Genomic DNA, 24349 nt, shown 5'->3' with positions numbered 1-24349 from the left:
CTACACCCCATTTATGTTTCAGCTATAAATTCTATACGCAGAGAAGGGAGTTGTTACTGAACTAGAACATCTAGGGCTACAGGACCTAGTGGTGTAAGGGTATCCAATAAAATATGCTGTAAAATATATACAAGGAGAAAACAGGTAAAAAAAAATAGTTCAGTCCTAAAAACAAATGTTAGTAATTTTTTTAAAAGTCTTACGGTGAGGTGAAATTACCTCAGCTGTTTTCAACATTCAGCAATGATTATCCATACTGTTAAGATGACACTGTGATATAGGAAAACTAGTGGACTATATTTAGGATAGTCAATGAAAGTGCATGCGCTCTACTCCTAATGAAATATTGAGTTGGCACATAGCAGTAACTTTTAGACACAACAGTTGGCGCATCCTGCCTGTGGAAACAACTGCTGATACTCACACACTTGGAACTGTGCCAAGGACATTACAGTATCCTAGTTCTGATGTATTAAGAGCTTAGTAATCACCATCAAGAAGTTAATGGCCTGGAATTCAAGGCTAAATACACCTACAAGTGAACGAAGTTACTTATGCTCCTAGGCTAATGTTCCCACAGATGGGTCCAAAAAGAGCAAAGAGGGCAAAAAAGGAAATTAACAGACAGCCTATGGAACCAGCAGACCTCTGGACCAGGTTTCTTCTCCCCCCCCCTTCAAATCCTTTATTATTTTATTCACATAATATACATTCTTTACAACAAACAACTCCAAAATAAAACCAAGCTTCTTTTTAATGTCTCAACAAAAAGTAGCATCAGTTACATCTCAGACTACCAAGGGGACTTTTCTATATCCGTATTTGTTGATGCTTAATTAAAGTTCTGTCTTTCAAACCTATATTCTCTATTCAAAGTATAAACAAGCACAAATCCTTAACGTACAGAGCTGTTCAAATGCTCCACATTAATTGTTAAATTAAGAACTTTCCAGAGTCTCTACGACATCTGTGAGCATTAATAAAACTATATTAAAATGCAAAAAGAGCTAGACAGGCTAATTTTATGACTAAATATCTATCTTTTAGCAGTGGCTTTAAGTCAAAAATGTGTGCTGTATTTCTAAATTACGAGCATTTCCTTTCAGATAAACAAACACATGAAATCTATTCCTCGGCAGAAAGATCACATGGTCTTCAACTGCCATCTCTTAATTATCATTGTATTAAAAATTAATTTGGTGTCATGGCAACCGAGAGGTGTCTTCTCTCACCAAGCAAAGATACTGGGAGTATGCAGGTTTTTCACTAATAAACCCAGTCTTTCATTCCTCGGCTAGATGAGTCACCAGAATGTAATTTCGCCTTTCAACATATTTAGTGACAGCTTATGCAAAAAGCCACACAGAGGGAGAGATCCAACCTCACAGCAAAGGACGCAACTGTCCCCTCCCCAATTTGCCCCAACCCTCCAGAGCAAATCTGGGAAGCATGTGGGGCATTGCGGGGGAAAAGAGAAAAAAAGACAAGTTCTGTTCATACAAGCAATAGTCGGTTGAACAGGAGGGGCGCCACAGTTAGGTATCACCCAGAAAAACATGCAATTTTAAAAAAAAGATTTTTACTTAAGAGCAATTTATTAACTCTATCAACTGATGAGCAACAAAGCAGCAGTCAACTCCCACCAACCACACCCTAAAACCCTAATGTCACATCCCATGCTGTTCTAAAGGGCCCCCTGCCCCCAGAAGAGGTCTTAGGGGTTTGCAGCGGGAAAGGGGGCAGTAAAGCCCTGCGGCATGGGCAAAGTTTGGCAGACTAATGTTCACATAAAGGATTTCTTTTCTCCACACAAAACATTCCCAAGTGCACCATAGGTACAATGCGGTGTTTACAACCACAGCACATGGGAGACCATATATAGTCAAGGATATCACATAAACTGACAGCACAATATACACAACTCCCACTGATGTTAGGTTACCAATAGTATTACTTTCTATAATGGAGAAGACAGACAAACAATGTCCCTCATTATCTTATCACCATAAATCAGAAGGAAGGAAGGAGTTTCACTCAACAACAGCAACGGCTAATCTTTTCCAGCCTACAGGTCACATTCACGTTGGCAATCTGCCACCCTTCCAAGGACTGCAGTGGTGAGCATGACCAAAGTATGTACATCACAGATACATTTTCTCTTGTTCATGCAGTCATGCGCTCATACTTGCACGCATATGATCGCATGCACAGAAGCACACAGCCCTCTCACATAGCACTCTAATTCTGTCCCTCCCCCAACATGATAGGGCAGAGAGGAAATGCTGTCCTCTGCTCTTTCAAGACAGAGTTCCCTTTCCTGTCCTGGAGAGGAAAGCCTTGTGAATTTGAGCGCCAAAAGGTTCATTGAGATTGGAGAATCTTTCAAAGATGGTCACTACTTCTTGACACTGGATCTACTGGCCAGAAATCTGCTGGTAGCCATAACCATGAGCATGTACCTATGAATGACAACAGATCAGGCAGCTGCATGGGTGAACTAAGTATGCAAGCTTGGTTTTTCTGTAACACTGCTGCTTCACTTTGGGGTCACTAAGAATAGCAGGGTCCAGGATGAGGAGATGCAAAGGGTAATAGTTGTCCCATCTGTATGAACTATAAGGCTGGCCCAGAAACCAGTGTGTTTACTTGGCATTAATCATGCCCGCAATTCTAGAGCAGGAGCGATTAACCCACACATTTGAAGAGAAGAGAAAGGTTAAGCATGGGGGGGGGGGGAATCATCACAGCACTGGACTGGATAGTGAAGTTCTTTATACCTTTTCTCTCACCCTGGTGCTATAATCCTTTCCCCACAACCCAACTCAGGTATGGAACACACCAAATGAGTATGTGGGACAATGCAAACACCACAATTTCCCCAGGAAAATATCTAGCTAAAGTATGCACTCAAGTTTCTTTGTTTTACACAGTCTGCTACCCAAGCACTCTGGCAAGCACATCTGAATATGCACAACATCTTCTCATTCACTCTCCTTAAACCATAAAACGACATTAGTTGCAATTGTTTCTAAAACCAGAAAAAAGATCTGCCCAAGCAATTTCATAGAACCGGCAAAGGGAGGGGGCACTCCAGTTCATTCTTCCCTTGTACTCACTTCTCCATCTTCCTCCATTCCTCACTGTTTTTATAAGACAGAATATTGGGAAATGGCAAATACATATACAGCTAACTTACCATCTTCATTGAGGAACAATTTGTTGAATCTTAGTCCACTAGGCTCTTTACCAACATATCTGTGTACATAGTCCGTGCCAAGGTCATTAACAGCAATAGCATACTTCAAAGGCTTTACACAGGACTGAAGACAAAATGGAACTTTGGTATCTCCAACAGAATGCCTGAGAGACAAATAACATATTAGTAACTGTGCATTTCAACTTAAGGGGAAAATAAAATTGTCACACTAGGTTTGAGAAATAGCTATAATCCTGGGGAAAGGGACTTTTGAAGCGGGTACTATTATTTTTGTTCCGTTTATATGATGCATCAGGCTGGAATATAGGTTTATTATTATTATTATCATCATCATTATTTCACTACTATCCTAGTTTGTTTGGGTGGGAAAGGTAAACAATTAAAATATATACGCAAAAATTGCCAGTTAAAATATTCAACCGTACAGTTCTTTAAGTGTTGCAACAATAATAATGAAGCATGAATAACTGGCTCCCCCTGGAACCTCTAAGAAAACAGTATTGGCTACAATACAGTATTGACTACAATTGGGCTGAGGGGAAGGGGAGGTTTTAACTTTCCCATTCTCACACATCAAGGGTGAGGGGAGAAGAAGAGTGTTTGTGTTTCTGTGGTTGTGGGTGGGGGACTATATGTCTGTTTATTCCACATCTCTAAGGAAAATCCTGCAAAAATACAGCAGCTACAATATGTGGCAGGGCACGTAAACAGGAAGGTTATAAATTGCACAGGCATTTCTTCCAAAGACAAGCCATAGTTTAACCTTGCCCTCAGCAGTTTCCTGTTCAGGCTTAAAAGATGAGCGCAAACCATAGTTTACAGACTTTGATGAAACAGCATCAGATGAAGAGCTACAATGCAAGAGTAGAGAGGGGGAGTATGAAATCTTTAACAATGAGAATCATAATAAGGTGTTGATGCAAGTTTTCATCTGTTTGACTCTATTGATATTTTAACTTAATGCAAGTTTCTTGCTGATTTATTTCATCTTTTTTGTAAACTGTTCTGAGGGTGTGTCTTTTTTAACAATCAGTGTAAAAAATCAAGAAATAAATAAATAACATCTGCAGGGGCCAGGGCACATAAAGCAGAGGTGGTTAACCAGTGGACCGCCACATGTTGTTGGATTTTAACTTCCATCAGCCTCAGCCAGCATAGCCAATGTTGCTGGTAGTTGTAGTCCAATGATTAGCTCCCCCCCAGACACACACCTGGAAGCGAACTGAGCTTTTATTTAGTCATGCCAGAGAGATTTACTAAGCTTCATTTTTGTGGACTAACTCAGGAAACTGAGCTCTGAAGGCTGGAAACCTTTCCCTCAATTAGATCCTATGGCCTGGCCTCTAGCCAGAAAAACAACTATTTGGGGCTTCCTGCACTTCCCTGTGAGAAGTGCTGTGTGTCCAGTATTTTAATTAAAAGATTAAAAACAAATGTGAGACAACTGTTAAAAATCTGATATATAGTAATGAAAATGAAACCAAAATCAAAACTAAGTATATCATTTTAGTTCAACTCTTGCTTTATCTGATTCTCAACACATCCTCAGAGGAAGTGTTACACTTAAAATGCGTCAAGACCTCGGTATTTTCATTGTTTGTAGATTTCTAACTTGTTGGCTTGGATCAGAGAAACAGGCAATTTCCTCATTACTTTCAAAAAGACTTGCATAAAAATCTCGTAACCAGAACACATACACCAAAATGGTGTAGAATAAATTCTAAATATATAAATTAGTTTCAATTGTACAAGCCACAACCTACCAAAGTCACATCTCTCATTGGTTTTAATAGTCAAGGATCTCACCTTAATTAGAGGCTAGCTATGAAGTAGCATTACTGTATAGATCAGGGGTTGGCAAGGTTTACCTTGCCTTGGTCGGTTCACTCCAGCAGAGATCCCTCCGTGGGCTCTGAGCAGGCGTGGCTGCGACTTCTGGTGTCTGTATCGACACAATTTCTGGTGTCTGTGCAGACACGATTTTTGACATCTGCATCTGCACAGACACAATTTTTGGCATCTGAGCATGCACAGACGCTATTTCCGGCACCGCACGGGGACTCGCTAAGCGGGCAGCTCAGTTTGGGGGCAGCTCGTGGGCCAGTTAAACAACCCCTGTGGGCCGCTTGTGGCCCATGGGCCTTAGGTTGCCTACCCCTGGTATAGATAATCTGGATAACTACCCACCCTCAAACTGAGCAAACCTGCAAAGTCTTAACACTACTTCAGAAATATTCTCAGAAAAGTGCTTAGGCAAACTGCTACTGATATGACTACCAAAAATTCTTCTATATATTAGGAAGAAACTAGAAACCAGATCACACAGAATGCTAAGCCAAATCATGCTAAGCAAACATCAGTCCAGACAAGCCATGAGCTGTAACCAACGATTGTTCTTGCTTGCTACTTGTGGTTTGTCTTCTTGATACAAATTGCAAGCCCAGGTTTAGACACAATGCAAGCCCAAACCATCACTTATCAGCCAAAATCTTCTCTCCAAAATCCTGCTCATTTGTTCATTTGCGCTAAGCCATTGTTTAAAGAAATGTCACCCTAGATCTATACTGAATATGAGAGTGTACTGAACAGAACATAAATAAAAAAGCAAACCCTACAGCTAGTGCGATAAAGAATACACACCATGGATTTTGCAGAATTGCCTCGATGCAAATTTACCGTATTTTTCGCCCCATAGGGCGCACCGGCCCATAGGGCGCACCCTATGGGGGGGGGGATAAAGAAAAAAATATATATTTTTCCCCCAGGTGCAGGGCTGGGGCGGGGGAAGCCCGAGCTTCCCCCGACCCTAGCCCCCAGAACAGGCTGCTATCCGCAAGCCTAGGGAGCCCGGCAGGAAGTCGCGCCAGTCTCCCCAGGCTAGCAGATATCTTCCCAAAGCCCGGGGCGCGTGGCTCAGCGGTCAGGGAACAGCGGGAAGGCGCACTCCGCCTCCCCGCTGTCCCCCGAGCTTGTGGGGCTGGTGGTGGGGAAAATGCTGCTTTCCCCACTGCCAGCCTCCAAACCAGGTCAGGTTTGAAGGCTGCTATCTGCAAGCCTTGGGAGCCCGACGGGGACTCCCGCAGAGCTCCCAAGGCTTGCAGATAGCTTCCTGGAGCCTGGAGAGCGAGAGGGGTCGGTGCACACCGACCCCTCTCGCTCTCCAGGCTTCAGCAAAAGCCTGCATTCACCCCATAGGACGCACACACATTTCCCCTTCATTTTTGGAGGGGGGAAAGTGTGTCCTATAGGGCGAAAAATATGGTATTTCCTCAAAGTTAGCGTACTGCTTCTATCACCTATAGCTGAAATTGGGACAGTTAAGATATTTAAGAATTGTACCTTACCTCTGTCCATCAACTGTACAAACAGAAACTGCCCACAAGTCAGGACTGAATTTAGCCAGTTGTGGAATATAGTCAGCAACCTATCCAAAATGAGATTAATAATGTCAATTTCAGAATATCACACTGCATTACTACAAGTGTCTTGGAGGAAAAGTACAACTAAGAAAAAAATGCTAGAGAGATAAATAAAACTAAGTTCAAACACAAACTGCCCCAAACCACAAGTGTACAGTGAAGGTTCTTTGATAACAAACTTTCAAGGGTGTTTAATCACACAGCCTTTGACAGGAGCTTACTTGAATTAACATGTTTAAGGGTAAAGGTAAAGGGACCCCTGACCATTAGGTCCAGTCGTGGCTGACTCTGGGATTGCGGCGCTCATCTCGCTTTATTGGCCGAGGGAGCCGGCGTACAGCTTCCGAGTCATGTGGCAAGCAGGACTAACAAACCAGACAAACCAGAGCAGCGCACGGAAACGCCGTTTACCTTCCCACCAGAGCGGTACCTATTGATCTACTTGCACTTTGACGTGCTTTCAAACTGCTAGGTTGGCAGGAGCAGGGACCGAGCAACGGGAGCTCACCCCGTCGTGGGGATTCGAACCGCCGACCTTCTGATCAGCAAGTCCTAGGCTCTGTTGTTTAACCCACAGCACCACCCGCGTCCCTATACAATCCCTTCCCTCGCATGTTTACCACAGGCCAAAATAATGTATCCATCAATTATTGTGCCAAACCAACAAAAGTTGCTTACAAATACCATTGGCCTGGAGCCCATGACAAACTGTTAAATGATTTTCTGCTGCTTGGGTGTTTTGTTTTTTGTTTTTTTGTATCACTGCTATTTTTACAGCATCTTGTGTTTTAATTTGGAAGTAGTAGCAAATATACTTCTAAATGAAGAAAGACAACAAAAAATATCTAAAACTGAAAAGAAACAAGGAATTCACATCTTGCACTGATTCTGAAATCATGAATTCCAGTGGCCACTCTTTACTCAAAGTATTCTTCAAGGCACAGAAAGAGCATAAGGGGGAGGACCCCAGCTGGGCAATCTCTTTATTAGGACCAAAATATCTATACTAGTCACAAAACGCAACAAGCTTTTGCATTCTCTAGAGTTCTTCATCAGGCAAAATGTTTTCCAGCTTGCCCTCCATGCTTTGTGAAACTCACCAGAAGAGCTCTGGGAAACTCAGAAGCTTGTCACATTTTTGTGACTTTTTGGTTGGTCCTAATAAAAGTATTGCCCAACTGCGGAATAAGGAGGGTTTTTTTCTTAAAAGTACATGAAAACATACTAACACAACAAATATTTCATATGAACGCTTACCGTTCCTCCAGATTGTGTTTTAGCATTTTCATACAGTTCATCAATGTGAGAAGTAAATGACACAAAATCTGGAATGACAAACTTTCGTCTGAAAGCCTGAGTAAGCAAGACAATATTGCTTTGGACACACCTATGAAACATGAAAAAAAAATATGAGTGAAAATCTCAATTATGTTCATTATCATACAGTACACGTGAAGGCCGAAGTAAGCTCACTCATACATGCTAGAGCAAAAGCAAGGGCTTAGTGGTAACTAGACAGCATAGTGTTTTTCCATTACATGCCAAGTAAGAGTTCAAATGTCTAAATATTTATAGTTATTAAATTATGGAAGCTCCCCTCCCAGAACTAGATGCTTTGAGGTGAGATCATCAGGACTGTGCTGCAGGGGTGGGGAACATTAAGTGCTCTCTTTACAGACCTGATCAGTCCACATTCCTGTAGCCGCCATTACATTTTAAAAATTGTGACATGTTAATTGTAATCAAGCAGGAGTGGCCCTAATAGCTTGGCCAAGGGACAAAGGTTATATGTTAATAAGGTAACATTATGGTACAAATGTTTTAAAATCTTTTCATTCTTCAGCATATATTTCCACTACACTGCCAGCAAAATGAAGCAAATTTTGCCAAACTGTTTTTCTAGGAATATTGTTAGTTTGCCTCACTCAAGTTCCCCCCCTCCCATCACATTATATTCATATCAATAAGCTGAATGTGGCAAATTTTAAGTTTTTGTTTTAGATTAATAAATAAATAGATATTTACTTTTTAAAGAGATCTTTATCGAGCATGACACCATCTGATGTTGTTTGAAGAGTCAATCTTAGCATATCCATGCATTCTTTCAGTCTTGGGTCAGATGTACGTAAACCTGTTGATTTCAGGGCCTGTAAAAAAGGAGTAAAGGAGTAGAACATTAGAAATATTTCCTGTTCTAAAAATTGACTCAGATAATATGCTATCCTGGTATCAAGCACCATCTGATCTCATTTTCCAACACAATGCAATTGACAGCTGACAGACACATTCAGAGTACCGGTACTTCTGTTTTTCAATAGCTTGCCATAAACACATTTAGAAGATTTATAACAGTGTACCCTCAGTTTTACTACAAGAGTAAGTAGATTATATCATAGACGGACATATTTAGAGAGTTAAATGTATGGAATGTTCATCTTTAATAACCATCCTATCAACACACTGAGTTGTTGTGAGGATAAAATGAGGAGGGGTACATCATATTTGTCGCCATCAGCTCCCTGAAGGAAAGGTGAGGTAGAAATGTAATGAAGAATAAAATTGACCTTTAGCAACCTTGAGCCATGCACTGCTTTTCAAAAGTTACCAAAAAAGTATTAAACTGTACTATTTACCATATAGTTTATTTAAAACAAAACAAAAAAGCTTACCGTGATGAATTTGTGAACTGGTATTTTTTCTTGCCCTTCTGCAATAGTATAGAACAGCAAATCCTCCAAACTAGGCAAAAGACCTTGCTTTATCTTACTGAGAAGAGACAATACATGGAAAGGGTGAGAAACAACAACAAAATTCTAGGCCACTGATACTCTTATCATTTCACCACTGAAACACATCTGACCACTATTTGGGCAATTATATGCCCACCTGCTAACACAAACATTTGACTGACAATTTTATTAAGCTATCATATCTAACTAGAAACAGGCATTTTACTGCTTTCATAAGCAACTTCTGCTGCTTAGTTCATTTACATTTTACAGTATTACTTATATATTAAATATCTATTCCACCCTTCCTCCCAAAGGATCCTAAGGTAGAAAAGTATGATTTCAAGCTAAGAAAATGTACATGTCAGAAAGCTATAAAGTATAGCTGAATATAATGCATACTTTCTCCCATAATAATAGATTCTTTAACTATGAAAAACTTAAAACAATGTGTGGAACAGAACTAGGTATTCAGATATTTCCCTAGTGCAGAAGGGCTATGGTAAAACACATTATGAAACTGTAAATAAGTGTAACCCATTAATGTTTATTGTAAGCTTTATGTTTCGTGTGGCATGTACAAGTCTCCTAAAATATGCACATACTTTGATTATAGTATGTTAAGAATGCTAGTGTTCAAAATTCAAAATATTAAGCATTAGTTTTGTGAAATATTATGTTTTTGAAAAAGTATATAGACTGCATATCATTCACAGCTGTTGCAGTTAAATCAAGCAGACTAGCCCAATATTTAGCTTTGAAAGTAACCCAGCCGAGAAAACAAACATGGCAAACGTTCAATTTTCATACAGAAAATACCTTAAATGGACTATTATTGTACAAAGCTTATCAGTTAAACTGCAGTATAAGCTTTTTCTCCCCCTATTTCCCAGGTCAATACTGTTATATAATGTTTGTTCAACCTAAGAGCAGTGTTTTAGCATCATTAAATACTTAGAAAAACACATATTCAGCATATGCCAAAAAGAGCTAAGATATAAAGTGGGCATGGTATTGTCACAGTTATCTTTACTATAAGCAAGTGAATGTTTCTTATCTGCAAAGTTTAAACCTGAAAAATGCATAGAAAACTAATTTGAAGGCAAAACGCGTTAAGAGTCACTGTGTTGCAAACATGGTGCTGCCCTTCAAATGCTTGGTACAAGACCATACAGTGAATTTGAAACCTGTTACTGAATCTCAGTTCTCCATTTGCAAAATGGAAATGTTAGTGACCTAGTCATTATCCTAAAACCAATTCTGGACTGATCAAGTATGTTTGATTTATGTTTGGTAAACAAGTCAAGGGGCGCGGGGAAAGAAAATGCCACGGTACTTTTAAACAGTGTTGGTAGCACCCAATCATGTCCCTTTCCACAGTTTTTTGATCCAGCGGAGGCTTCCATTAGCTAAAAGGATAGAGGCCACTTTTTGTTGGGTCCCTCAGTAGCTCCCGCTACCCTTCCAATCTGGTCCAGAGGGTTGAGAGACTTTTCGTAATAGCCTGGCAGTTAGCATATGGGGGTGCAGGAAAGGGTGGGGGGACTTGCAAAAATACCACCTTCCACCTTTTAGCTCACAAAGTCATGGTAGATCACGGTCTTTCAACAGTGAGGAGACTCAACTGGATACAACAGACTCCTCCCGCAGCAGCTAAAAGAAATTTCTCATTGGTGGGAGTGTCACTATATTATCAAGTATCATAGCACATTCAAAATGTTGTGTGGACGTTTTTTTACCAGGATACGTCTAAGTCTTTTAACAGTATAAACTTCCATTCTACTTTTTAGATTTTATGGGGGGAGGCAGGGAATAATGACAACTGTATTCATTTTATCGTGTGTTATAATCAGCTGAAAATGAAAATCACAAATTTCATTTTCGATTCCACAAGTTTGGAATGGGTACTAAACCAATCAAATTACTCAGTCTTAGCTGATTATGTTACTAATTACATTTTTAGAAATGTGCAATTCAGTTAAATTACTTTTTCCTTTGCATATTTTCCAATCTCCAGATTACTTCCCACAAGGGCATTCTTAGAGTGAAGCAGGAAAAAGCCTCATTCTTTTTAATAGTCAAAACTATAATGAGAACAGTAGTCTCTTTCTTCCAAAATGTCATTCAGTGCAATCACATACTCAGTCAAGTCACATACTTCTTTCATTTTATATGCACTAACTACGTAACCTATAAACTTCTATGTTTTGTACTACAGCTTAGTCCCCAAAAGTTTTGGTTCCCGAACACAGCAAAGTGACTGTTCTGGTTTGCGAACTATTTTTGGTAGCCGAACGTCCAAAGGGGCTTCCACAGCCTCCTGCAGCCAATCAGAAGCCGCACTTTGGTTTCCGAACATTTTGGAAGTCGAACGGACTTCCAGAATGGATTCTGTTCGACTTCCAAGGTACGACTGTACATAGTTTTCTATGTATGAGTTTGTTGCTCTCATTAGGCAAATAAATGAAAAGATGTAATTTAAGACATGACAGATTCTCTGTATAAGAATCAGTTTGTTTTTCAGAATCTTAAAAGGATATAGGCGACGACCATTTTAGGCGCATCCAATTGACAAGTGATCGCCAACGCACAGGTCTTTTTAGATCCAAAGAGGACAGACTGGGGGCAGAATGGGGGCATGGCATAACAGGGTGGGGTGCATTTGTGCACACTCCGCCAATGAGCATATAATACGATCGCCACCTGGTATTATAAAGCCTTCTAATGTAAAAGCATGGCATAAAGCAGGAGTGGCTAGGCTTTTTTTCCATGAAGGATCTCACAGAAGTAAAAAAGATCCTGTCTATGTTCTGTCTAACCCATGACTAAGCAGAGATGACTCATCGGATGGACCCTGATGACATAAAGCTGAAAAACTTAATGGGGCCTCCTGACTCCAGTGCTAACACAGGCACAAACCCACAAACATCTCTGGAGAAGTGACCTTACACCAATCTGAAGCTGTGGGTGAGTTTGCCAACACACCTGGGACAACTTTCTCACTTGTGGAATCAAGAGGGGAGGTCAAACTACTTCCCAGTCCCTGGGAATGCTGGCTTCCAATGGTACAGCCACCAGCAGCCAGCCACTAAGGGGCTGTGTGCCTCAAGGACCATATGAACCAGGCCCCTCAAAAATGAAAGCAGAGACTGTTGAAGACTGAGTTAACAAGTTGCAGCTGCTGCCTACCCTGACTGACCCTGTGCTACAGACCCCTGCCTCTTGAAAATCTGCCTACCTTTGGACTGCTCTGCTGTGTTTGCCCTCGGCTTTACTTCATGACCTTGGTGTTGGACCACACCTTATCAGACTGCCTCACCATGCTTATCCTCAGCTTCTCCTTAAGACACCGTGTTTCTGGACTGCCCTGATATAGAACTGCTACCGTAACTCTTCAGATTTTGGTCATTTCCCTATCCTGGGGATCTAACTTCCCCACCCAAATACAGTGGTACCTTGGTTTGCATACGTTTTGAATTACAAACACATCAAACCTGGAAGTGTGTGTCCCGGTTTCCAACCTTTTTTTGGATTACAACCTTTTTTTTATTACAAACAATATTTTTTGGAGGCCCCATTGATGAAAGCGCGCCTTGGGTTGCAACCTGTTTTGGTTTACAAACGGACCTCCAGAACGGATTATGGTTGTAAACCAAGGTACCACTGTATAGTCTCTTTTAGATAGCGCTTTAACATATTTGGTAACAAAAAGTTACATTTTAAAACAACATGCTTTTTTATATAGTACCAGACACATAAGTAGCACTCTATAAATGAACATTTAAGAAACAAACAAATCTGAAATGGTAACAATTACAAAGGCATACTGAAAACCTTTCGGGAGTCGAACGGACCCCCAGAACGGATTAAGTTCAAGAACCAAGGTTCCACTGTATGTAATTATATCTTCTCAAGCTAAATATATTTAGGAAATATCTATATATTTAATGCATGCTAAATTTTGTAGTTTAAGAATTTGCAGTGCATTTTTTTCTTTGCATTTACACAATGCACATGTATTGAGTTCCTATGAAAATAGTTAAAAGTATTCCAATAACAATATTTTCCAATGAAAGTAAAAAACAAAGTACATTATGCAGTACAGGAAACTTTCCAGCTTTATTTTCCTACAGAAAAAAATATGTTTCATAAGCTGATTAGAAGCAACAAATGGATGGCAGTAACAAATAATGAATGCCAATTGAATGCAGTATTAAAAAAAACAAACTTAGATTTTTTTAAAATTCTAAAGTTTGGCATTATTATAATGGACTAGCTCTATGTCTTACTGGAACCATGAGGGCTCCTAGAAAGAGGCTGATGACCACTTTATTCCTCCATGGTGTTTTTTACTCCCACACCACACTAAGTTAAGTCAAAGGCTCATGGCAACTATGCACTGTAGTCAAAATTCCTACCCCAACCACTAATTTGCTACTTTTAGCTACTGGAAACACTTCTAAAGTATTTATGGATCAGGGAATAGGGATTCAACCTGTGTTGGATGGGGCAACACTCCCCTTGAAGACTCAGGTTCAAACTCTGGATGTAATTCTGGATTCTGCCCCAAACCTGGCCATTGTTAGAAACTCAAATATATAAGATAAATGCCAAATGGCTCCTTAAACCAAGGTTACAGTCACCAAATGGGATATCTAGCTGCCATTTTGGGGCAAGACGGCTCTGAAGTCTTATTTTTCAAATTATGGACTATCACTGATTATGGGTTAAGCATGTGACTAGTTCAAATGACAACCTTGAGCTAGGTTAAGAACTTTGAGAACTTTAACCTGGGACAGTCCACATACACAAGAAATGTGGCCAAGAAACTTTAAGGTGGTTATGCAATTAACTGCATGCAAAGGGCTAACTGTAATGCATGGACGTAATATTCAAAATAGTATCTGGAAGCATCTCACCAGGTTTAGTCTATTTGACAGCTTCACTGGTTACCTGATGTGGATAAGAGCATGACATGCCAAGCCAAACTATGACTTACTGAGACCACACACACATGCAGGCTTCCAGAGAGATGATAGCAGCTGCTTTTCTCCTCCTGGGTCCTTTTTGCTCCTGCGTCACACTGTGCTAAACTTTGGCTTAGCACGTAGCCTGAACTGGGAGTCATGGCTAAGCACTTTTCTCACTAACTGCAAGCTGCAGCAGAGACAGCTGGTTCCTTCTCCCATTCCATCACGCTGTATGTGTAGAAGGAGAACGTATGAGGTGGGAAGCCTACTCTATATATGCAGGCTTACACATTATTTAAAACTCTGTGTTCACTAGCAATAACACATGCAGAACAGGCTGCTCACTTCCAGACTTTCTCCGACACATGCAGTTTATTGGGCCTGGGGTCAATGAAAACAGCCCTTCTTACCTCCACACAATTCTCACTGCAAAAGCAACTTAAATTTCAGCTACAAATCCCATGCTAAAGTATTTATATTCCACCATCAACAAATCCAAAAACTAATGAAGTTAATTGATTTTAGTGTTACTTAATTCCTTTTAAGTTGCACCTGGTGTCTTTGCAGAATGCCTGCTGAGAGTCTTTCTTTCATCATGAAACAAGGCAACGTATGTGTGGTTCCCAGGCAGTATCCCATCCAGGCACTAACCAGTTAAACTAGCTTAGCTTCTGCAGGGAAATAGCCTCATATCCTTTCAGGTCTGTAGTGGCATGAACTTGAACCATGGGCACCATACAACTGTCTGCTTACATTATTTTCCTGACCCCTAAAAGCTCCATATAGACCCCTGCTGGTTTCAAGGTATATAGTTGACAACAGTTATATGGTGATAGGAGGGACAAGCACTTTAACTTTTTACCCTCAAGCCATTTCCCCATTCAAAATCACCCTCTAGTTGCTTTTCCATGAAGAAGGAAAAATACAACCTGCATATTTTCTCATGGTGGGATTCAAAAGTGAAAATATCTAGGGGCTGGGGATAAATAAGCAGCCCCTTCCTATGCCCATCCTCATAACTTCAAGGCTGCTTTTGGTTTTGAGTTGGGAGAAAACACAAACAACAATGCATAACTATTGTGGGCCTCAGTCTCAGAACTTTTCTTGATATTTCCATTGTTATTCCAGATGAAAGTGAGCAGTTTAGAAAATGGTACCAATGAATGTTTTAAAACAGTCTTTGCCAATCTGGTGCCTTTCAGATGTTTTCAACTATACCATGAGCCCAGGCCAGCAGGAGGGCACCAGCTTGGCAGAGACTGTTCTAAAGACTGCATACTACTCTACAGTACTATAATAGCTTCTGATCCACTTTTTTAAAGGGAATGTAAAATTATATTTCATTGAAATAAAAAAGACAAAAAAGTTTTTTACTTTAAATTTATTCAGCTAAGAGAACATATTTTACCCAGTGTGAGATAACAGTAAGCCTTAATCTGAGTAACAATTATTTATAGCAGGCAGCTTTTGTTCACTTTTGACAATAATACACAGCAAATATGTAAAATGTGCTGCCCAACTAGCACTGTAGTACTAAAGTTAAGAGCAAGCACCAAAATCTCTGGTTTTGCATACTTTCCTCAAAGCCATAACTGACCCTTGTGTGCTCCAGAAACCAATGCAGTCTCTGGACATAAAACTTAAATTTTATTATCTTTTCATTAATCCTGCCCCATGCCTGCTATAATCTCAAAGCAGTTTCATCTACATACCAGCCAATGATGCAAATGACAACAAACGGTAGCTAGTTCTGATAGAGATATTGCACACTATCTTGGCCAAAGTTTTAAAGGTGATCTCTAGCACTGCCTACTTGTGCTACCAAAACCAGCTTTTAAAATTAAATTATTTTACTTACAACCTTGAGATACTAGCCAATACAAAATATTCTGTATGACCAATTGTCACTGGTCTAGGGAGGGGAAGTGAGAAAATTTGCATCAAACTTGATAATTCAATTTCTTCATGCAGCCAACATTATCTTTACTGAAAAAATAGTTATTTATCACAGTGCCTTCCTAGAGAGGAAAATAAAAAAACTTTTGTGGCACTTAAAGACTAACAATGCTATTCATTCTAAGATGTGTATCCACTTATCTATTTTGCCAACATTGAAGGGATGACTAATTCAACTAGAATATTCTTCACAAGCTATATGCAACAACTCAGATGTTTCATTGTTAAAGATAAATGTTTCATCTTACACTATCTGTAACATTCAGTTCTTGATGCTGGGAACTTGCAAGGGTCAAGAAAACTGATCCAAGAAGGGTAAAGGATGACACAGCAGCCAGTGTAGCATTTCAGGGACAAATTTCTCTGAATTCATCCACTCTTCCATTCTGCACAGTGATAAAGCTTTGCATTGGGAAGGGAGCAGTATAATACCGCTAATCGCTGCCTGATCAAATCTGAATAATACATTGCCAATGCTACATATAAGTAATCACTTTTATACACACATTCCTTCATCCAACACACCCAGCAGAACGGCAGTTCCCATTATTTTGTAAACATATGACAAAAGAAGCTGCCTTACACCAAAGCCAGGCCACTGCTCATCTAGCTCAGTACCATCAACACTGTGGTCCTCCAGGGTTTCTGGCAACTCTCTCTAGAAATGACAGAAATTGAAACCTGGGACTTTTTGCATGTAAAGTATGTTATCTGTCACCAGGCTACAACCCTTTCTCAAAGGGGAAGATGGTAGATCATGCTTCTATAGCTACAAACCTGAACACGCTTCTTAGACAGTAAGCTACACCAAATGTAATGGTGCTTACTTCCAAGTAAACATGCACAGGGTTGTGCTGTCAGTCACCTTGTGGCTGTCGCTAACAGGCTTTAACGCCACAACCAGCTACCACAAATGAACAGCATTTCTCATGTGGATTCATAGAATCAGATTTGGAAGGGACCCAGAGGGGTCATCTAGCCCAACCCCCTGCAATGCAAGAGTCTCAGCAGCAGTGTCTAATGTTTAAAATCAAAGGTGCCAGACTTCAAGCTTAACAGGAAGCCACCTGAGTGCCTGGCTTGGGGCCCCACTTCTTTGGAGTCCTTAGATGAGTGGAGCGCTCACCAAAATTTTATTCAGCAATGAGGAGGAGCCAGCAGGTGCTTAGAGGCATCTTCCAACCACATGACTTGAAGTTTTCCGAAACCAAGCTCTTGGGTCAGGGCAGTGCACGCCCCAAAACCCAGGGAGTGCGAGAGTGGCTCCCAATTCCCGTGGGGAAACTAAACGTCAAGAGGAATATGGACCAGGGCAGGGGAAACTAAACTTATCCATACACACAAAGCAAAAGGACACATGCTTCAGCTTGGGTCTCACACTCCTAGAAAAACCTGTAGGTACCAATTTTGGAAGGTTTGAAGAACCTTAAGTGGTTAGATCCTTTTTAACTCAGTACATAACAACACCATGAAGATAAGGTATAGAGTTAACTATAACAACGTGCAGCACTATTTAGAAAATTAGGGAAACCATGGAGGGATTTTTTAGGGGGGGAGGGCTGGAGAGCCCGAAGTTAAATAATTGCAGATTGGAAAATGCTGTTGTAACTTCTTCCCCCACCCTCCTCCCGGAAATACATAAATGAGAACTTATTCAACGGGGGGGGGGGGGTAAAGATCCTAAATGTGTGGGTAGAGAAACGCAGGACTGCCCCCATCCTGACGTGCAAGGCGGCGGGCGTCCTGTCACGTGTCAAAGGCAAGGAGGAAGCCGAGCAGCAGCATCCTCCCCGCGTGGCCGAAATATATAAATAAAAACTTATTATTATTTTTGAAGATCCTAAGTGCGTGGGAGGGGGAACACGGGACTGCCCCATGCTGACGTGCAAGGCGGCGGGCGCCCTGTCACGTGTCAAAGGCAGGGAGGAAACCGAGGCACCTCCCTTGCAGCCGGTTGGCATCCTCCTCCCCGCGTGGCCTGGCATCCCCTCTCCGCCACCCGCACTCACTTGTCGCCCATGCCGCCGGCTTCGGCGCCGTGGCTGTTGTTGGCGCCGGGCTTCTCCGCCGAGGGCGCCGCCTGCTGCTGCTGCTGCTGCTGAGGCGCCGGAGGGCCCTTTCCCGGCTCGTCCAGAATCCCCTCCGAGCGGGTGCATAAGGAGCGGGCGGCGCCGCTAGGCAGGCGGCAACCGGCGGCGGGATGGAGCCGCCTCAGTAACGGGCGGCGGCAGCAGCCAGGCCCGCCAACGGCCGCCGCTCCGCTCTGGCTGAGCTTCAGCAGGTCCCTCAGCAGCGCGGGGCTCCGGAGCCGCATCATCCTCTCTCTCTCTCCCTTCAGCTGCCGAGCGGGAAGGAAAGTGCCTCAGCCAGCCGCCGACCCGACGTCCCCGCTTCTCTCACACGCCCCGGCGGGGCCCGCCTCAGGGCGCGCGCCGCCGATTGGGCGGCGGCCGCCGTCACCGCCCGACGCTGTCGGAGGTCATTGGCTCAGCCCGCTGCACGTCAATCCTCCGAAAGCGGCCCAAGGCCCGACGCCTCCTCCTCCCCACTTCAAGGGGAGGCTGGAAGATGTGGCGCACTTGGAGCTGGGCCTGCAGAGCGAGGAGGGGAAAGGAGGGAGCGGCGGGCTGTGAGGCGAGATAGCCGAAGTCGAGCCAACTCCGAGGCTGCTTCCAGCCGACTCTTCCAGCCCTCAGAGATTTCGGGGTGTTTCCCCTGCTCTCCCCCCAAGCCACAAGTGTACAAGCACAACTAACACTTCTCACGTTAGTAGATAGGTAGCCGTGTTGGTCTGCCATAGTCAAAATAAAAAATTCCTTCCAGTAGCACCTTAAAGACCAACTAAGTTAGTTCTTGGTATGAGCTTTCGTGTGCATGCACACGAAAGCTCATACCAAGAACTAACTTAGTTGGTCTTTAAGGTGCTACTGGAAGGAATTTTTTATTTTGACTTCTCACGTTGTTGTTTTGTTTCAATAAACGCCCTTGGGCCTGAGGGGAAGGGAAATATTCGATAGGATTCCTGGCTCTCCCCACCACCACCACCAGCAAATGATGGGAGAAAAAAATAGCTTTTCATGAGGGAATGGGGCAACAGGGCGTCAAACCAAGAAAACAGGAGAAGAGGACCTGACAGCTAGGTCACTAGTCCCTGGTGAGGCGGACTGCAATCTCCCCACCTCCCAAACCGTTAGGTTTTTTTTCCATAGCTGAGCGATTCCTAAACTCTTGGACGATCACTCCTCCCTCCACAAATTGACTATATTCCTGGGGCAGAGCCGTTGCTTAGTTTGTTACGAATGCACAATAACTGAGGTGGAGATTTTAAAAAGCAAGGGCAGCCGAAGTGGCTCCCTCCAAATATTCCAGGGGGTTGGACTGGATGACCCTTGGGGTGCCCTTTCCAACTCTACAATTCTATTAAAGGTTGCGGGTTGCCGCAATCGGGACGCCACCACGCTGACTAGCCAGCCCCTTCGCAAAAAGGATTTGTGGTGGCAGCAGCTTTCCAGAGCTTGCACCCCAACAATACGTTAGTCCTGGATGATATGCTGGTTTTGAAGTAATGCAAAATAATAATAAAAAACCGTTTTTTCGTCGGTGCATGCTGGGATTGGATTGGATTTCATTTGCATCCCAGAAACAGGGTAGACATCGCCCAAGACTGACGTATAATGTGTGTGAGAGAGAAAATCAGAGAAAAAAGAAGGATCTATAGCTTGCCCAGAGGCCTAAGTAGGAAGCTAGGTGGGGGGGGGGGGGTCGGCCAGCAGGACTAGTGGGCAGGAAAACTTGTGTGGGCAGGAGGCAGACGCTCGAAAGAGCACGTAGGATTCGCTTGTGATTAGATTCCTGGGCATTTTAGCCCAGATGTCTTATTGCAAGTTCAACGTCATCATGCTCGGTTTTCCCTCTTCATCCCTCAAGCTCAGACATATTTGGCATTCTCCTTTTTTAAAAAAAACTGGTTACAGTTTCCCTTTCTGGAAGTTTGCACAAACCCCAGGCGCTTTGGTCGAGTAACTGACACGAGCAGAAAGGGAAAAAGGCAGAAGATCTCTGAACCCCAACGGCGTCGTTTTCTTATTAATATCTTATTTGAAAACGGAAGTTTTGGGCTAAGAAGGAGAGAGAGTTTGGATCGACGCCGATAGAGAGGTATACAAAAAGCCGGCGGGGGGTGCATTTAAAAATGCATATGCATTTAAATACATACATTTAAATGTGCATTTTAATACATATGCATTTAAAATGCATTTCAATGCACATGCATTTAAAATGCATTTTGACGCACATGCATTTAAAAATGCATAGGCAGCAACATTTTGGAACCTTTCCAAATTTTCCGTGGGATTTCGCTAAAATAGACATGTTCTGTCATGAAATGGAGAAGTGCCTTTCTCTTTTTCGTTAGCGAAAGGGAAATAGTCGGCCTCATGGCCATAAAATGACTGTTTAGCACCTTTTAGCAGGGCTTAGTATCAGAAACAGTTAAAGTGTTCCTGAAGGTGTTGATCTGAGCACGTATTACATATGTAGCACTTTCTATTCCTGACTCATTTAAAATGTGTTAGGAATGGAGGGAACAGCTGTAAGTAATGTCACGCTGTAGTTACCATGGATACAAGTTACTTTTCATGACATACCAAATGTGCTGCCACCTTCTGGGGGAAAGGAGGAACCCCCATTTACATTCATAGCGATATATATATAGACACACAGCAGTAATTTATAACACAATCCTTAAGCAATTAGCAATTAATACATTTTGATCGAAATCTCTTCAACACCCAAACTTCTGAAAATATGAGGGGTTTAAAAAAAGGGCTGTGGCAATTTATAGATGATCCAGGCATTTATAGATCTCTGAGGTCCATATTCTTTAAATACTGTATACAAAACCCTTCTCCTGACTATATACCATATGTCATCTCTCTCTAATTAGTATATCTCATATTTCATAGTTCTCTGGTTAGTATGGGAGTAGTTTAACAATTTGGGGGTATAACTGATAGCCTGGTTTTGTAGTGGAAATGTAAAAATGTGGCATTTTAACGTCCTTCTAGTGATTAAGATGTCTTAGACTATACATATTCCAGTTTTCAAGTATCTGATTTCTTTGGAAATCTCTACAACTTTATAGGGCTCACATATCTTTATATCTATACCACGATTCTGTGCCCTATAGCTTATGAACAGTAAATCCATCCTACTCTATGACTCCTCGCAAATTATCATTTGTTGATAGTTACATTTTTATCTCTATAGTGCAAAGGAAACTTTGCTAATTCCTTTGTAGAAAACCTTCTCTGGGAAGAAGGCAGCAGAGGGTTTTTTCCAGTTCAGGCAAATCCATCAACAAATGTTTGAGGGGAACTATAAATCAGCACATCAGACCTGCAGGACCAATATTATATAAGGAGCAGAAACTAAGGATTATCTTGAAAGTGACATGGAATTTTTTTACAATGCTATTTTAAGCAGTTTGGCTGGTTGCATCACATTTAATGTAGAAAAATAGCTTTCTGAACAGAAAAGCTAAAGATTCAGACACATAAATCCTGATTTCTAGAAGCAAATCATTTTCCTCTCGGGAAACTTGACTCTAGCTGGATTCAGCACATACCGTATAAATGTGAATAAAGGCAGAATACCCACTGGGCACATAATACCAACACAGAAGGTTGTTTTCAGCTCTCCATACTGAAAATAATATGTATTTTATTCTGGCACCAATTACAATTATTTGTCATTCCAACTCAAATGGGAATAGTTCCTATTCAACAGATTCCCTGGAGGAGAAGGAACAGAAGTATAAACAGTAACTATGGTAATTTTAACCTGGAAAACATGTAAAAGGCAAACAGTTGGAGAACAGCGATCTGATAGCCAGATTGCAATATGATAGATGAAGGGAGAGATTAAGAGATCATATGATAAAACGAGGAAATTAGATATTATATAACATCATTTGTGCATTTTCCATTGCAAAATGATTTCACAGGCGCTAGACAAATGAAGGTTCTCTACCAGGGACAGCTGCAGATTTCCATGGGCCTGCAGAACTCCTGCCCCATCATGTTATGGGGTCTCCCCGCTGCAAGTGGGTCCAGTTGCCTTCACACATCCTCCCAACTTCCTCCGTCCTTGACCCAGGAAGATGCTGGGATGGGCCAGAGAACATTAAAGATTCATCTTTTCAGCACTCTTTCCACAACAATGATCAGTCAGGTGGTTCTGGGAAGATCATACTAACACGTGAAGATGGTCCAAGATAACCCTAGCACACATCATTTCCCTCTGTAGTTGTTGTTGTTGTTGAAAACGTATTTACTGAAGTGTTTTTCACATAAGTATAACAACCATATGGGTGGCACTGTGGGTAAAACCTCAGTGCCTAGGACTTGCCGATCGCATGGTCGGCGGTTCAAATCCCCGCGGCGGGGTGAGCTCCCATCGTTCGGTCCCAGCTCCTGCCCACCTAGCAGTTCGAAAGCACCCTCAAGTGCAAGTAGATAAATTGGTACCACTTTATAGCGGGAAGGTAAATGGCGTTTCCGTGTGCTGCGCTGGTGCTGGCTCGCCAGAGCAGCTTTGTCACGCTGGCCACGTGACCCGGAAGTGTCCTCGGACGCGCCGGCTCCCGGCCTTTAGAGTGAGATGAGCGCACAACCCTAGAGTCTGACAAGACTGGCCCGTACGGGCAGGGGTACCTCTACCTTATAACAACCATAAGCAAAAGCAAAACACAGAAACGAAAGCACATATGGAAATCAGGAATTAAGTATGCTTCTTTCTTTTACAACCGGGTGCACGGAAGAAAAAGACATTGATGTCCTCATTAGACAAGCCATTTGGTCTGAAGGACTGAAGGTACAAAACAACATGTTCCTTCTTGGTTTGTGAAAGGTATAAAACACCAGTTTGCAGCAAAGGAGTCTTTTTTTATTCTTGCCACTTGCCAGATGCTAGCATTGCGTTAGCTTTTTCGCTAGGGCTGTTTCCCACACCTTATTGTACCACCTGTCCCAGGTGAGCCCCTTTAGGTGCTCTCAATGTTGGGCTCTCAATGTTCTGGCTGCTATAAGGAGATATCCCACTTATTTCTATTAGTAGCACATTGATTTGGTCCTATATACAGATATAATTAGGGACGTGGGTGGCACTGTGGGTTAAACCACAGAGCCTAGGACTTGCCGATCAGAAGGTCGGTGGTTCGAATCCCCGTGACGGGGTGAGCTCCCATTGCTTGGTCCCTGCTCCTGCCAACCAGCAGTTTGAAAGCACGTCAAAGTGCAAGTAGATAAATAGGTACTGCTCTGGCGGGAAGGTAAACGCCGTTTCCGTGCGCTGCTCTGGTTCGCCAGAAGCGGCTTAGTCATGCTGGCCACATGACCTGGAAGCTGTACGCTGGCTCCCTCGGCCAATAAAGCGAGATGAGCGCCCCAACCCCAGAGTCGGTCACGACTGGACCTAATGGTCAGGGGTCCCTTTACCTTTACCTTACAGATATAATAATGCTAACTCCAATGTTGCTACTATTCCCGAGTTTGCTTCTTCTTTAATTTCTATGAAACCCGTCATTTCCCTCTGTTCTACCTTCTTTTTCATCATTTTGATTTTCTTTTGTCTCCTGCTTTCATTTATTTGTTTTAAGAATGTACAAACAAACTGCCATCCATCCATCCATTCAAGAAAAAAAGACTCTGTAGAGGCACACAAAGCAATGTAAAACTGCAAAAATTACAAAAGTGTTATGCATCCACAGTACGATACGTTAAAAATTTACCCGATTTCTAACCTACACTGCATAGTTCAAACCTCCTGCCTGTTCTTTAGACCCCCTTTCATCTTTTAAATCTTTCTTTGATGCCAGCTGTAATCACTCCTACTTCGGGAAAGAAAAAAAAACTTCTGTTGAGCCTTCTCATCTCCATTGCCTTTCTTCGCTAAATCTTCTGAAATAGCTTTATTTTACAGTGGTACCTCGGGTTAAGTACTTAATTTGTTCCGGAGGTCCATACTTAACCTGAAACTGTTCTTAACCTGAAGCTCCAC

The 24349-nt window shown here is 42.1% G+C and overlaps 1 protein-coding gene across 4 annotated transcripts in view; it reads right to left on the bottom strand.

Moving 5' to 3' along the window:
- The window catches only part of GLS (glutaminase), a 74448-nt gene extending 55678 nt beyond the window's left edge, over positions 1-18770 (bottom strand). Inside the window, exons 1-6 of one of the 4 annotated variants that reach the window (XR_014517755.1) lie at positions 18301-18726; positions 9306-9402; positions 8662-8783; positions 7894-8023; positions 6562-6641; positions 3197-3360 (exon numbers count right to left, since the gene is read on the bottom strand). Coding sequence is in view for 3 of the 4 variants with exons in the window: in XM_083468662.1 (XP_083324788.1) it covers positions 3197-3360; positions 6562-6641; positions 7894-8023; positions 8662-8783; positions 9306-9402; positions 18301-18608 (901 nt within the window). In the remaining variant the exon portion in view is untranslated. Of the gene's footprint in view, positions 1-3196; positions 3361-6561; positions 6642-7893; positions 8024-8661; positions 8784-9305; positions 9403-18300 lie in introns of all 4 variants that reach the window. The other 3 variants (XM_083468662.1, XM_083468661.1, XM_083468660.1) reach the window with 3 other exon arrangements.
- Between the last annotated feature and the right edge of the window lie 5579 nt (positions 18771-24349).

Source organism: Podarcis liolepis (genome assembly GCF_965112155.1).
Source record: "Podarcis liolepis genome assembly, chromosome: 1".
NCBI lineage: Eukaryota > Metazoa > Chordata > Lepidosauria > Squamata > Lacertidae > Podarcis > Podarcis liolepis.
Note: the sequence above shows the minus strand (reverse complement) of the source record. Positions and strands in the feature narration are given on the sequence as shown.